General features: G+C 33.6%; 1 protein-coding gene across 3 annotated transcripts in view; it reads left to right on the forward strand.

Annotated features, from left to right (window-relative positions):
• Positions 1 to 11,584, forward strand: part of LOC129954020 (trichohyalin-like) — a 51,025-nt gene extending 39,441 nt beyond the window's left edge. The window contains exons 4-5 of one of the 3 annotated variants that reach the window (XM_056067616.1): positions 11,185 to 11,239; positions 11,298 to 11,583. In XM_056067616.1, the coding sequence (XP_055923591.1) occupies positions 11,185 to 11,239; positions 11,298 to 11,308 (66 nt within the window). In that variant the 3' untranslated portion in view covers positions 11,309 to 11,583. Of the gene's footprint in view, positions 1 to 11,184 lie in introns of all 3 variants that reach the window. The other 2 variants (XM_056067615.1, XM_056067614.1) reach the window with 2 other exon arrangements.
• The last annotated feature ends 1,698 nt before the right edge of the window (positions 11,585 to 13,282 follow it).

The raw sequence follows: 13,282 nt of genomic DNA on the forward strand, positions 1-13,282 counted from the left end.
TGGCTCATGGGGAATGCTTAGACAACATAAGGGACTTCATTTGCAGTCAATTGCATTTTTTAAAAAACAAGTAAATTTTGACCAAATTAGTTTTTAAAGTGTCATAAATTTCACTATAAGTGCGTTTTGTTGTTATTCCATATATAGTACAGTGAGGAATTGCCAACAAAACGATCCGCAGTAGCCAGAGTTTTTTATTTAAAAATTGGTGCCAATGAAAGAAGATCTGTCAGAATAATAATAAGAAAAAAAAACACACAAATAGAAAAAAGTTTTACGAAAATCAAATGTTAAAATTAAGTTAGCAAAATAAAACTAATAAAATGGACAATTTTCAAGAATAAATGGTAAGAAAACATCTGGAAATTGAGATTCTATAAAAAAAAAAGTTCATTTAATAATTGCTTCAAGGAGGGGGTTGTTCGTAGACTACTACATTAACAATTGGTGTTGAAGTGAGCTTGTAGATCGCCCCAATTCTTTATATACCTGGATAGAGTTAAAATAAGCTTGATTTGACTCGATATCCGTCGGCGATCGGAGTCGAGTCAAAATTTGAAAAAAAAAAAAAAAAAAAACTTGGGTGTTGGTTTAACAGATAATGCATTATGGTCTGTTTATTTGTTTGTTTGTGTACAAAAATTATAGTTTTGTTTTAATCAAATTACAAAAAAAAATTAACATGGAACATATTCAGTTTTTCTTTGTTTAACACGAATCAAACTATCTCACTTGCACTTCATAAGAAACATCGAAACACCATTTGCAATTTAGAAAGTGCTATCAAACTTAATTATTTTTAATTCTTCCTGTGCGGTGGAAACACAAAAAAGATTTATGTGATCCAAACTAAAATAAACCTTTGGTGGAAACATAGCAAAACTTAATTAACTTTTCCATTGTTTTCTCTTGCAAAATAAGCCCAGTTAGTCCATTTTCATTAAAAAAAAAAACTAAATAATATCAACAATAACAGATTGATTTTTCCGCAATGGAAAACACACACATAACTCCAATTGCACAACTACTCAACAAACACAGCCATCGAGATACAAATGCAATATCAATCTTACCAGCATTTGAGAACGAAATCACATAAGATCCATTCGAGACTTGTATAAATGTCAAAAACCCATCCATAGTAAGATTCTACTTTAACTTTTATCAATGTTATTCATATTGTTCGATTTGAAAATAGCAACAAAGTAAAACTCATTAGAAAGAGTAAAAAAACACTTGCATTCGAAATAATTTTTCAATCATCTGTCAAACTCACAAATTTCAATAAAAACTAGAAATTATTTGATAACCTAACAAAGCACACGCGTTTTATTAATTTTCTTCTTATTATAATTTTCTCGAACCAGCATTTCTTTAAAAACAAATTAAAGATAATCATATCATTATACATGGTCTTTCGAACCGGTTAACTTTTTAATTTCAATTTAAAATAGTTCTCCGTAGATTTTACAAACATATCAAGTTTTCTGTGAATTCTCAACACCGGCACCAATCGATTGTGTCGCATCTAAGTACTAACCTCAAATATCGTGCTATGCCACATGGTAACTACTCACAAATCATCCACTACTTAAAATCCGACCAAGAAATTATTTGTTGAAATAATTTAATTGATCACCGTCAATCGTGTCTGTACAAGGTTCCTGCATTCATCACTACACGTACACGAGCACCACGCTCCAAGGGAACATCGTGTGAAAGGAGGCATCCAGAACCAGAAGAATCGCAGATTATAGGGGTAAGTGACTTTAAGCATTTTCGTTTGGCAAACTTTAGTTTAACATGTCCAATGACGGGAAAGAAACCTCAGTAATCCCCACTGAACTAGAGCAATTAGTGGCCGAACAAATTGATTTGCTCGAACAACTGCGGAGAGAGCGCCCAAATTTCGACAAAGATGGTCCAAGTCGAAGATCCAAAGGGCAATTTATGACACGTCTCAATCGCATTGCACAAAATCTTCAGACCTTTAATGCAAATCATCGAACATTGGTACGCTTAAAATTATCTCGCGACGATATTTATTTCAAAAATGATATTTTTGGGTCTTTTCAGTCCGAATATGCGGATGCCACAGATTATATTGAATTAGCATTTGACAAATTTCATCCCGAGCGTCACGCAAAAACTACTCCCCAGGCTTCCACGTCGTCGGAACAAATTTCAAATGAGTCATTCAATACGATAATACGCGAAGTCCACACCGATAGTTCTTTCAGGCCACCTGAATTTAAAATCGAAAAATTTGACGGTGAGCCTACCGAATGGCCAACGTTTTATGCAGCGTTTCAAACGATTCACAACAATTCAAAACTGTCGAAACATCAAAAGTTCGTCTATCTGAAATCTTTTTTAACTGCAAACGTGACCTCATCTATTGCTCATTTGGATGTTACGGGCGAAACGTATGATGAAGCCCTGGAAGATTTGAAAGATCGTTACAGCAATGACCAAGTTCTGTTCAATGCGTTCATGAAAAAATTTATGAATTTACCAACATACACCCAACCAGAATCAGCAGCGCAATTAAAATCATTCCATGACTCTGCACGTGCCTGCATTTTCCAGTTAAGGAACCTCAAATTTCATACCGATGAAAACTCCGAATTTTTTGCATTTCATTTACTCGAAAAACTATCGCCAGCTACACGTCTCGAATTCGAAAAACACCGTAAAGAACCAAAGAAAGTTGCAAAACTTCAACAATTGTTGGACTTTCTTAAATCGACATTTCTCATTGCTGATGCCGCACACGCAACGAGCAATAGCGAATCAAGGTCATCATCGTTGCACCAAAAAACAAATAACTCTTCCAATAAATCTCAGGGTCGAAAGGAAATACGAAATTTTCATGTCTCAAAAAAATCAATTGTTTGTCCGATCGAGAGGTGCAAGGGCCCTCACGTTTTACGTAAATGTCAGCAATTCTTGCAATGGTCACCGTTTGAACGTAAAGACTTTGCCACTCAACAAAAATTGTGTTTCAATTGCCTTAGTCATTCAACGTCAACACAATGCACCAGCAAACACACATGTTTCACGTGCGGTGGTCGACATCACACTCTCTTGCATTTTAATAAATCAAACTTATCATTGAATGCAGCTTCATTCCTAAAACCCAAATACGGCATCGACTTCAAATCAGTTGAATCATGCACCGACCGTTAATCCCCAAATCGTCTCAAACAATTTGGTACACACTAATTCAACGGTTCTTCTTGCTACAGCAATTGTAAATGTGCTTGACGCATCTGGTCAGCTCATACGACTTCGGGCATTAGTTGATAAGGGATCACAACAATCAATCATCACTGAGCGTGCCGCTCAACGATTAAAATTAGCATTCATTCCATTCTGCATTGGTTATCGTCCTATGGGCGAGATCCAATACAAAATCGCCGACAAGGAATTGAGTCTCAACATTCATTCGATCGTCAATCCGAAAGTTAATTTTACTTCGAAATTCGCTGTTCTTCCATCGATTACGTCAGAATTACCTTTGCACTCAGTTAAGGTAAAATCATGGCATCATCTTGATAATTTGCCACTCGCTGACCCTTATTATGCAACTCCGGGTCAAATCGATCTATTATTAGGCGGTGATGTCTATGGTCGCATCATTGAGGAAGGCCTACGCAAGGGTGAATTCGGTGAGCCCGTTGCTCAATACACGACTTTGGGGTGGATATTATTTGGAGAATTATTTCAAGAAAATCATGTTCTTACATTCCCATTGATTGATTGCCATCACATCTCGACAAAGGAAATTGGTGAATATTTAACAAAATTCCATGAACTGGAGGAAGTACCAACAGAAAAAACAATGTCTAAAGAGGATGAATGGACCGAGAAGTTTTACGAACAAACTACAACTCGCCAATCGAATGGGAAATTCATGGTACGTTTACCATTCAAATCAAATTTTGATTCATCAATTCAATTAGGTTCGTCGTACGATATGGCACTCAGACGTTTTCAATCGCTACAACGTCGTTCCGCTCACGACGAAAAATTCAAAGAAGAATATTTCAAAGTATTTAATGAATATAAGGAGCTCAATCAGGTCAAACTAGTTCATGAGATTGACGAAAAACATTTCTATTTGCCTCACCATGCCGTGGTTAAAGAAGCCAGTCTCACAACAAAACTCCGCCAAGTATTTGACGGCTCGGCTAAATCAACAAATGGAAAATCATTAAATGATATTTTGACTACCGGTCCTGTTTTACAAGCAGATTTGGTTTCAATAATTCTGAACTGGCGTACGCACAACGAGATTTAGGCATTCAAACATACGCTCTTCAAACCGTCACATTCGGCCTTGCACCATCACCATATCAGGCAATTAAAACCATTCATATGGTAGCTGAAGAAATCAAAGCTATTTCACCAACTGTTTACACCGCATTAAAACTCGAAACTTATGTAGATGACATCACAACAGGTAGCGAGACTATCGAAAATGCCATTGAGATGATTCAAATAATCATTCATTTGCTGCGAAGTGCCGGCTTTGAGCTCCGTAAGTGGGCTAGTAATTCACCTGAGATTCTTCAACAAATTCCCATTGAGTATCATGATCAAAATACAATGTGTTTGTTCAATGCCGAAGACGCTATCAAAACACTCGGTTTGGGATGGTCCAGCATCAAAGACTTGTTCACATTTTGCGTTAACTTTCCAACCAATAAACAACTCACAAAACGCAATGTGTCATCTACAGTCGCTCGCTTGTTTGACCCACTTGGATGGCTCAATCCATTTGTCACCAAAGAAAAATTATTTTTGAACAAATTGTGGGAGAGTAAATTTGACTGGGACGACATTATAACTTCTATCGACCTTCAATCTGAATGGGAAAAAACTTTTGATCAACTTCAATTTATCAAAGAAATCGAAATTCCTCGTTGGATTAACACATCATCAAAAATACTCCATTACCAAGATCGGAATCTCAGACTGACATTTCGGTTTGCCTACAAGCTAAGGACACATTAAATGTGAGAAAGTGTGCGTGAAATGATGCAAAAACCAAACACATTCTCACATTTAGTGTTCCGGCCCATCAAAATGCTTCATTATAGTCTGCAGGCACATCTAAATGCTTTATTTTGAATGTTTTATGGCCTCGTTCAAAAACTAAACAATCCTAACCAACAGAATCTGAAGTGCTGACATGGTCTTAAATTGGAAGATTTATATAGCTTTTTAATTTCAATCCAAATAAATGTTGTAAATGTATATTATTTAAAATAAAACTGACCAAATACATATTTAATGATTTATTAGTACTGTATTTTGTTTACTTAAATTATTTGCGAACGCAATATGAGCTGCAACTGGTTAAGTATAATTAGAAATGGACAAAAGTGTAACTCAATACTTTGTAGAACAACAAAACAGACATAAGCAAGTCTGTTGAATAATTCTGCATAATAACCAAAAATGCTAAAGAAAAATCATTGCAATTTTTGTGTATTTTATGAATTTCCTTTAATTTTTGGAACTCTATTTCTATACTGCAATGTTATTTTATATTTTATAAAATAAAGATATGGAATATATATATATTTTTTTCATATTGTCAAACATTAGGTATGCTTTAATATATATTTTATTTTTTATAATATTTAATAACTAGACTGTATCACCATTTTAATAGAACATTCGTTTGTTTTCCTCAAACATTTTACTGCCACTGATTCAATTTTATAAAAAAAATGTATTAAAATATCTTGAGTACCAATCATTTTAACGCTTAAAGAAGTAAACAAGATGTTTTTGTCTGTACATAGCACTCAAATGGAATGAAATTATTAAAATGCAATAATATTAAAAATGCTTGTTTTATTTTGTATAAACCAATTTAAACAAAGTGTGGAGGCACCCCAAATAAGCACTTTGGAAAATTTTCCTACGGAATATTAACTGTTATTTTTCGTGGTGAATTATGAAACTTCAATAATTTCATTGAATTTTGAATTCAATTCCAATACGAACTTGTTGATTTTTTATAAAAGCTATCAAAATTGTTTTTTTAAAAACAAATTGGATTTAAATCATAGTGTTTTTCATATTCATATGCAAAATATGGACAAATCACGAAAGAAACGCGAATGCATCCTTGGTTGTAAATTTTTCAACCATACTTTCGGTGCTCCTGATGATAACAGGTAATAAATTGATTAATGTGTTTAATTAACTAAACTTAATCGAAACACCATGCTGCTATGGTTTGAACAATTAAAATATCGATTGAATCTTTGTTCCAAATAAACGTAACGAAAATGTACCTTGTTCTACTTTTCCCTAGGCTTATCCAAACTACAAAGTTCTACCGTTCCGAAACTATTTGATCCTTTCACATAATTCCAACGGTTCTAAGTCATAATTATCCTCCTCTAAGTGTTTCTCACAACCACTTTCAATTTAAATTGGTTTTTCTAAAAATTTCTATATAGGACCTATTTCATCAAAAAATAGTATGAAATGCATAAAATCCCACTTACAAAGTCCTGCCGTTCCGAAACTAAGTACGGAAAATTCGTAAAAATTGATGTTTGGTTTTCGATGTCTCGGGAATAATAGAAGACATTGACTTCAAATTAATTTTATTCATTAATTCTCATTATTTTTTTCATTATAAGCAGCATTTTTACGATACATACCCTTCAAATAATAATAAGTAAACTTGAACTTTGGTAATTAAACATTTTTAAGGAACCAATGAAAATTATATTATGCGTTAAACTGTGGGAATTTACTAAAAAAAACTTCTGTACGTCAAGAATAAACATGAATGAATGCATGATCTTTTGAATGAGTTGTGCATGAATTCAGAACGGTTTTTGACATTTTAATTTTGTGACAAATGTCTAAATTTGCATTTTATTCGCTCTGCATTTATTAAACGGGTTCGCTATAACTGTTCTGATTATTTTTTTTTAAACATTGATGTTCCTTTGATGTGTTATATAGTTTTGTTTTATAGCAAATACACGTACGCTTCCATCAATCAAGAATGTTATGCATAGCTAAGGTATTTTTCGCTTATAACTCTTTTTTTTTTAATTTAATATTTATTAATCAAAATGAAATTGAAAAATAGTCCCAAACTTAAATTATGGAGAAAACTATTTACATACATCGATTAATTAATTTAATACAGATTTTATTTGCAAAATAAATATCTGGGCCGTTCATTAACGAAAATTTAGTAGTATCAATAAATTGCGCTCGCACCCTTAAATTGATGGTTCTTCGAACGCATCTTTGATACAATAATTCGAGGTTAATTATGAAATTTAAAGAATTTCGTAGTGATTATTCTAAATTAGTGAATTAATTACAATAAAATGATGTTGAACATGTTTTTTTTTCAAGACAAAAATGTACATTGGTTCGCTATCAACAAAATGACTGCAAAATTAAAGCTTAAAACTGTTTTTTCATCGAAAAAAGTAAAAAGAAAAACCTGAAAAAAACATATTAACCACCCCATTTTGTTTTTGCTTTGCAAAGTGCCGCTAGCCCACGGCATCGTTTTTTTTTGTTTGTTCTCACATCTATTCAAGGACTAATTGTCAAAATTACAAATACAACAATGTAAACAAACGGGTTTGGGAGAGTGAAACGTACGAAAGATTCCGATCTTGGTAAATGGAGTATTTTTGCACATCATCAACCAACAAAAATAATGAGCTTCACGTTTTTTGCGATAGTTCGAACAGAGCATACGCTACATCAATTTATCTCAGAACCATCGATTCAAATGAGCAAATCCATGTAAATTTAATCATGGCTAAAAGTAAATTGACACCAATGCGCAAGCCGTTAACAACACCTCGCGCAGAATTATGTGGTGCCGTTTTAGCAGTAAATTTACTTGAACTGGTAAAAAAATCATTGAGAATCCAATTCAATAATGTTTTTATGTGGACTGATTCCAGCGTCGTTTTGTCATGGATTCGAGGAGATCCAAATTGTTGGTCAGTTTTTGTTTGTAATCGAATTCACAAAATTCTATCGTCAACTTAAATTGGACAATGGCACCATGTCCGCACGTTTGAAAACCCAGCTGATCTTAATAGCCGTGGGCTAACTATCATCGAACTGCGTGACTCATCACTATGGTGGCATGGACCACAATTTCTTTCACTACCCCAATCTGACTGGCCAGATTCACCATTCGAAGTTCATGACGACGATCGAAATGAGCTCCGTTCAAAGGTGAAATCAATTAACCTCAACATCAAAGAAGAAGTGTCCAGCGTTTTTCAAATTTCAACCGTCTTCGTCGTGCCCTGGCATACGCCATTCGTTTCGTTAAAATTGTTCGCTCTTCAATCAAGCTCAAATTGCCACGACCATCGAAATCAATGCTATCGATTCCAAGAAAGGAACTCATTGAACTAGTTCCTACACTCACCGTCGATGAAATTCAAAACAGTGAACTTTCACTTATTCGGTGGATTCAATCAAATGAATTCTCATGTGAACTCAAAACTATTCAAGATCAAAACCCAATCAAGAAGTCCAGCAAATTATATCGACTTAACCCATTCATCGACGACAACAATATTCTTCGTGTCAACGGTCGTTTACAAAATGCATTTATGTCATTTGAAGAAAAATTTCCAATAATTCTCCCTTCGAAAAGCTACATTGCAAAGTTGATCACGGATTATTATCATCGTCTTACATTACACGGTGGACCTCAAGTGACGGTCAATCAAATTCGGCAAATTTATTGGATTCTTGATGTACGCAATTTCGCACGACATTTTATAAACAAATGTGTCATTTGTTTCAAAGCACGTCCAGTTTTATCACAACAACAAATGGCTGCATTACCAACTGCGCGTGTTAATACTAATTCACGACCATTTGCAGCGACTATCGTTGACTACGCGGGCCCTTATGATATTCGTGCTTCAAAAGGCCGCGGTCAAACTTCATACAAGGGTTACGTTGCCGTTTTCACATGCATGACAACGAAGGCTGTTCATTTAGAAGCAGCTGGTGATCTCACAACACAAACATTTCTTCATGCGTTCGACCGATTTGTCGCTCGTCGTGGATTTTGTCATGATGTGTTTAGCGATTGTGGGACTAACTTTGTTGGTGCCAATAACGAGAATCTAACAAATTTATTCAATCAATCGAAAAGGAAATCATACCAGCACTAGCAAATCGATACATTCAATGGCATTTAAGTCCACCGGGAGCACCGCATTTCAATGGATTAGCCGAAGCAGCTGTGAAAATAATGAAATTTCACTTATCAAGAATAATTGGAGATGCAAAACTCACATTCGAGGAATTTTCAACTGTATTGGCTCGCATTGAAGCTGTTCTCAATTCACGTCCGATTTCGCCAGTCACTGAGAATGCAAATGACTTCACGGCAATAACACCGGGACATTTTCTAACGGGAAATGCTCTTTTATCACGACCTCAACCACCCTCAGAATTAAATCCGATCAAACGACATCAACTAATGGAGTCAATGGTTCAACATTTTTGGAAACGTTTTAAGGAAGATGTCTTGTCCAGCATGCAAATTCGTACAAAATGGGGAACCAAGCAACCTAACATCAAAGAAAATGATTTAGTAATCATCAAAGATGATCGTTTTCCAGTCGGTCATTGGCCCATGGGACTTGTCATTTCATTACATCGAGGAAGCGACGATCTCGTTCGAGTTGTTACAATCAAAACACCCACCGGCCTTTTGAATAGACCAATCGTTAAACTCGCTTTGATACCAACCACTGTCCAACCATAAGATTCTAACTAGTTTGCCATTCGAGGTTGTTTTTAGTCACTTACGCTCCTCTACGACTCTGCGAGCGACAAGAAGCAACCATCATTCAACTCATCATAAAACCGACTCTTACTTGAAATATAAATAACTCAATTATTACCTTTGTATCTTTCCTTTTTTAATCAGTTAAATATTATGTAATACTTTATTTGATTTGAATTTTAACGTAATAATTTGTTATTGTTTCCATTATTTTAAAGTACAGATTTTATGATTTTTTTTTTTCTTATTAAATAACAACCATGTTGTCATTGCCGGGAGAATGTTCGATTTGAAAATAGCAACAAAGTAAAACTCATTAGAAAGAGTAAAAAAAACACTTGCATTCGAAATAATTTTTCAATCATCTGTCAAACTCACAAATTTCAATAAAAACTAGAAATTATTTGATAACTTAACAAAGCACACGCGTTTTATTAATTTTCTTCTTATTATAATTTTCTCGAACCAGCATTTCTTTAAAAACAAATTAAAGATAATCATATCATTATACACATATTATCGATATTGTTTTTGTTATTCGTGTAAAATCCTACTATACTATGGATAGATTTTCCAACAAAACACGTGTATTTTCCGTTCATCGCACTACTAACAACAATATTGTCTACAAAACACTCTACAGACAAGCTACAAGTTCCTCAAGATTTGTATTTTGTATTTTAAAGAAATATTACTTATTTCTTTTCCAATTTGTGATGTATTCTGTGCACACATAATATTAAATTGAATGTGCAGAAAATAAATAAAGTTCAGCTTTCAGTTGCATGAACAAAGTATGGTCAGCTGTCATTTTGACATAAGTAGATTTGTCTTGATAGTAATAAGAATTCTTCTTAACTAGCTTTCCAGTCAACCTTCCAATATATCTGTCTCAATGGTAGGCATTTTTTTGACAGCTAGCCAATCAGATACCAGAAACTTCCTTGCTTCCAAGTCCTTTATGTCGTCTGAATGTGCGCAATGTTATGATATGAGTCCCATTGAACATTACGGAGGTGCTGAAGAGTGCCATTAGTCATGTATATGTTTTCGAAACATTAGATAATTAAGACGACATTAAAGTAACAAACCTTCTCTATGGTATACTCAAGTGATTAACGGCTTTGTTAGATAGTTAAACAATTATTTTTAAAAAAAATGAATATTAATATTTGTGGTTTTATTATTATATTAATATGTTAAGCTCTGGTATTTTTTGTTTGTTTTGTATGAACCCTTTTTTACATAATTATTGCATAATTCCAATATGCGCCACTTCTATGTAACTTGATGTTTCCATTCTTAGCAGTTATGCCCTAAAGTTGAATCAATTTAATTTTTGTTGTATATTTCAGATCGTCATACATATGTACATATATGTAAAGAGAGTAATTAAAAGCTGCTATCAGGAAAAGCAGATATTTTTAGATTGGGACAACTATAATAAAATAAGAAATATTAATGTAGCAGCAACAGTGATAATTGCATTGATATCACCGTTAAGTCTCAATTCCGTAATATTATAATCTGATATAAATAATATCATTGACATGTATTATTAATATATTATTGACAGTTCAAATTCTTGTACAATTATCTTAATTATTTAAATAATTTAGGGTAAAATAATTGTATGTGCTAACTTATGTTATAAAATTAAAATAATTTTATAATAGAACTTTGAAAGTGTGAACGAGGGCGAAATCTATTTTATTAAAGTAAAACAAAATAAAAAAATTATTTGCTGGACAGAACTTTTATTATTTGTTTCCTAAATTAGTCCGAGAGCTGACTGACTATAAAAATATACACATTTCCAACATTCTTAATCAGAGTTTTACAATTGACTTTCACTCGAAATGAAATTTCAATCCATTCAAAATGGGAAATGGGGTTATATAAATTCAAATTCTTTAAAAACAGAAGTAATTTTAATAATGGAAAATTAAAAGCATTTTGAATAAATATTTAGCACGACAAATGTCTTTCCCATTAGTAAACTAGTCGATACTAATTTTCATAGAAAACCCCCTTAAAAGTGATTCCACCTCTTAAGCTGTGCTTGCCATCTTTCTAAAGGCGATCTCGTGTTCCTTTACCTCAACTTAGGACATCTGTTATTATAAAGTTTGCAAAAATAATCAAGATCAAAAGTTTTGCGGTATTTTCGATGAACCTATTAAGAACAATTGAAAACATAAGAATTTATAACAAATTTTGAAAACTATTGGAAGCTATGTTATAAAATCGGTAATCTAGCTGATAAAGTTTTAAGCAAGATTGTACCTTTCCAGATCCACTGTGGATTATGTGGAATACAAGTTACTCCGCTTAACTTGGTGCACAACTCCAGACCGAGGTTGATGCAGAAATTTGTTGGATGAGGTCCCAATTCACACAGAAATGTGACGCCACCTTAAGTAAGATCGATTGATAAAGCCAATTTGTTTGCAGTACAATATACTGTCAATTCACCACTACCAGGGAGTTGTTACCTACATAGCTCAATTTCAAACTAACCGAAACCCGGTATCCCTAAAGTATGCAACAAAAAGAAGTTAAAACTTACTAGCAGATAGCAATCTTTGCAGATACGGAGGCGGTAAAGTGGAAATGTTGGTTAGTCTGCTCAAAAACACTCTATATAAAGATATAAATCCGCGGTAGACATCTTGGTTTGCCTACAAGCTAAACCGGAAATCAGCCTCATAAACTTTTTCATAGTATGCGTGTAATTTCTCCTCTAATTTATTAAATTTCCCCAAAAACCTCAGTAAGTGTGTCTATGTATGCGTGAAAACACGTCAATTTTTCTCGTTGAATTCGTCCACATTACAAATACAACAATGTAAAAAATGGGTTTTGGAGGGTGATACGTACGAAGGATTTATATCTTTACTAGAGTGTTTTTGAGTCTGCTATTACACGATGAATCTAGATGCATGCGACACTTCGAACAACATAAGTGCAAAAGAGAAAAAAAATTTGAAAACATGAGACGCAAGAAAATCGACCTGTGTCGCACGGGTAAAATTTTCCTTGCGACAATTTGACGTTTCTCTGTTCTCTTATTCGTATTTTTGCTATTCTCTTTCATATGGTTTCGTTGTTCGAGAAGCAAACTCCGACGGACAGTTCATTTTGTTTACATTTTATTTACTACGCACAATTGTTGTCAGTATAAATCCTTTCTATATATAATAAAACTCATAGATTTTACAAAACAAAATGTTTTTTATTGATTTTAAAGAATAACAAAATTTTCTCGATTAATTAAAGTAAATAGACAAACAAACAAGTCGATGACGAAATAAAAATGAAAGAGAACTGTCAAAATAGATTCATGAATCTAGTTTCAACGTGTAATAGCACTTGAGAAACAGGATAGGATCACAAAGAAGAATTCGAAGATGTCGCATGCATCTAGATTCATCGTGTAATATCAGACTTAGG

This window comes from Eupeodes corollae, chromosome 1 (genome assembly GCF_945859685.1).
Source record: "Eupeodes corollae chromosome 1, idEupCoro1.1, whole genome shotgun sequence".
NCBI lineage: Eukaryota > Metazoa > Arthropoda > Insecta > Diptera > Syrphidae > Eupeodes > Eupeodes corollae.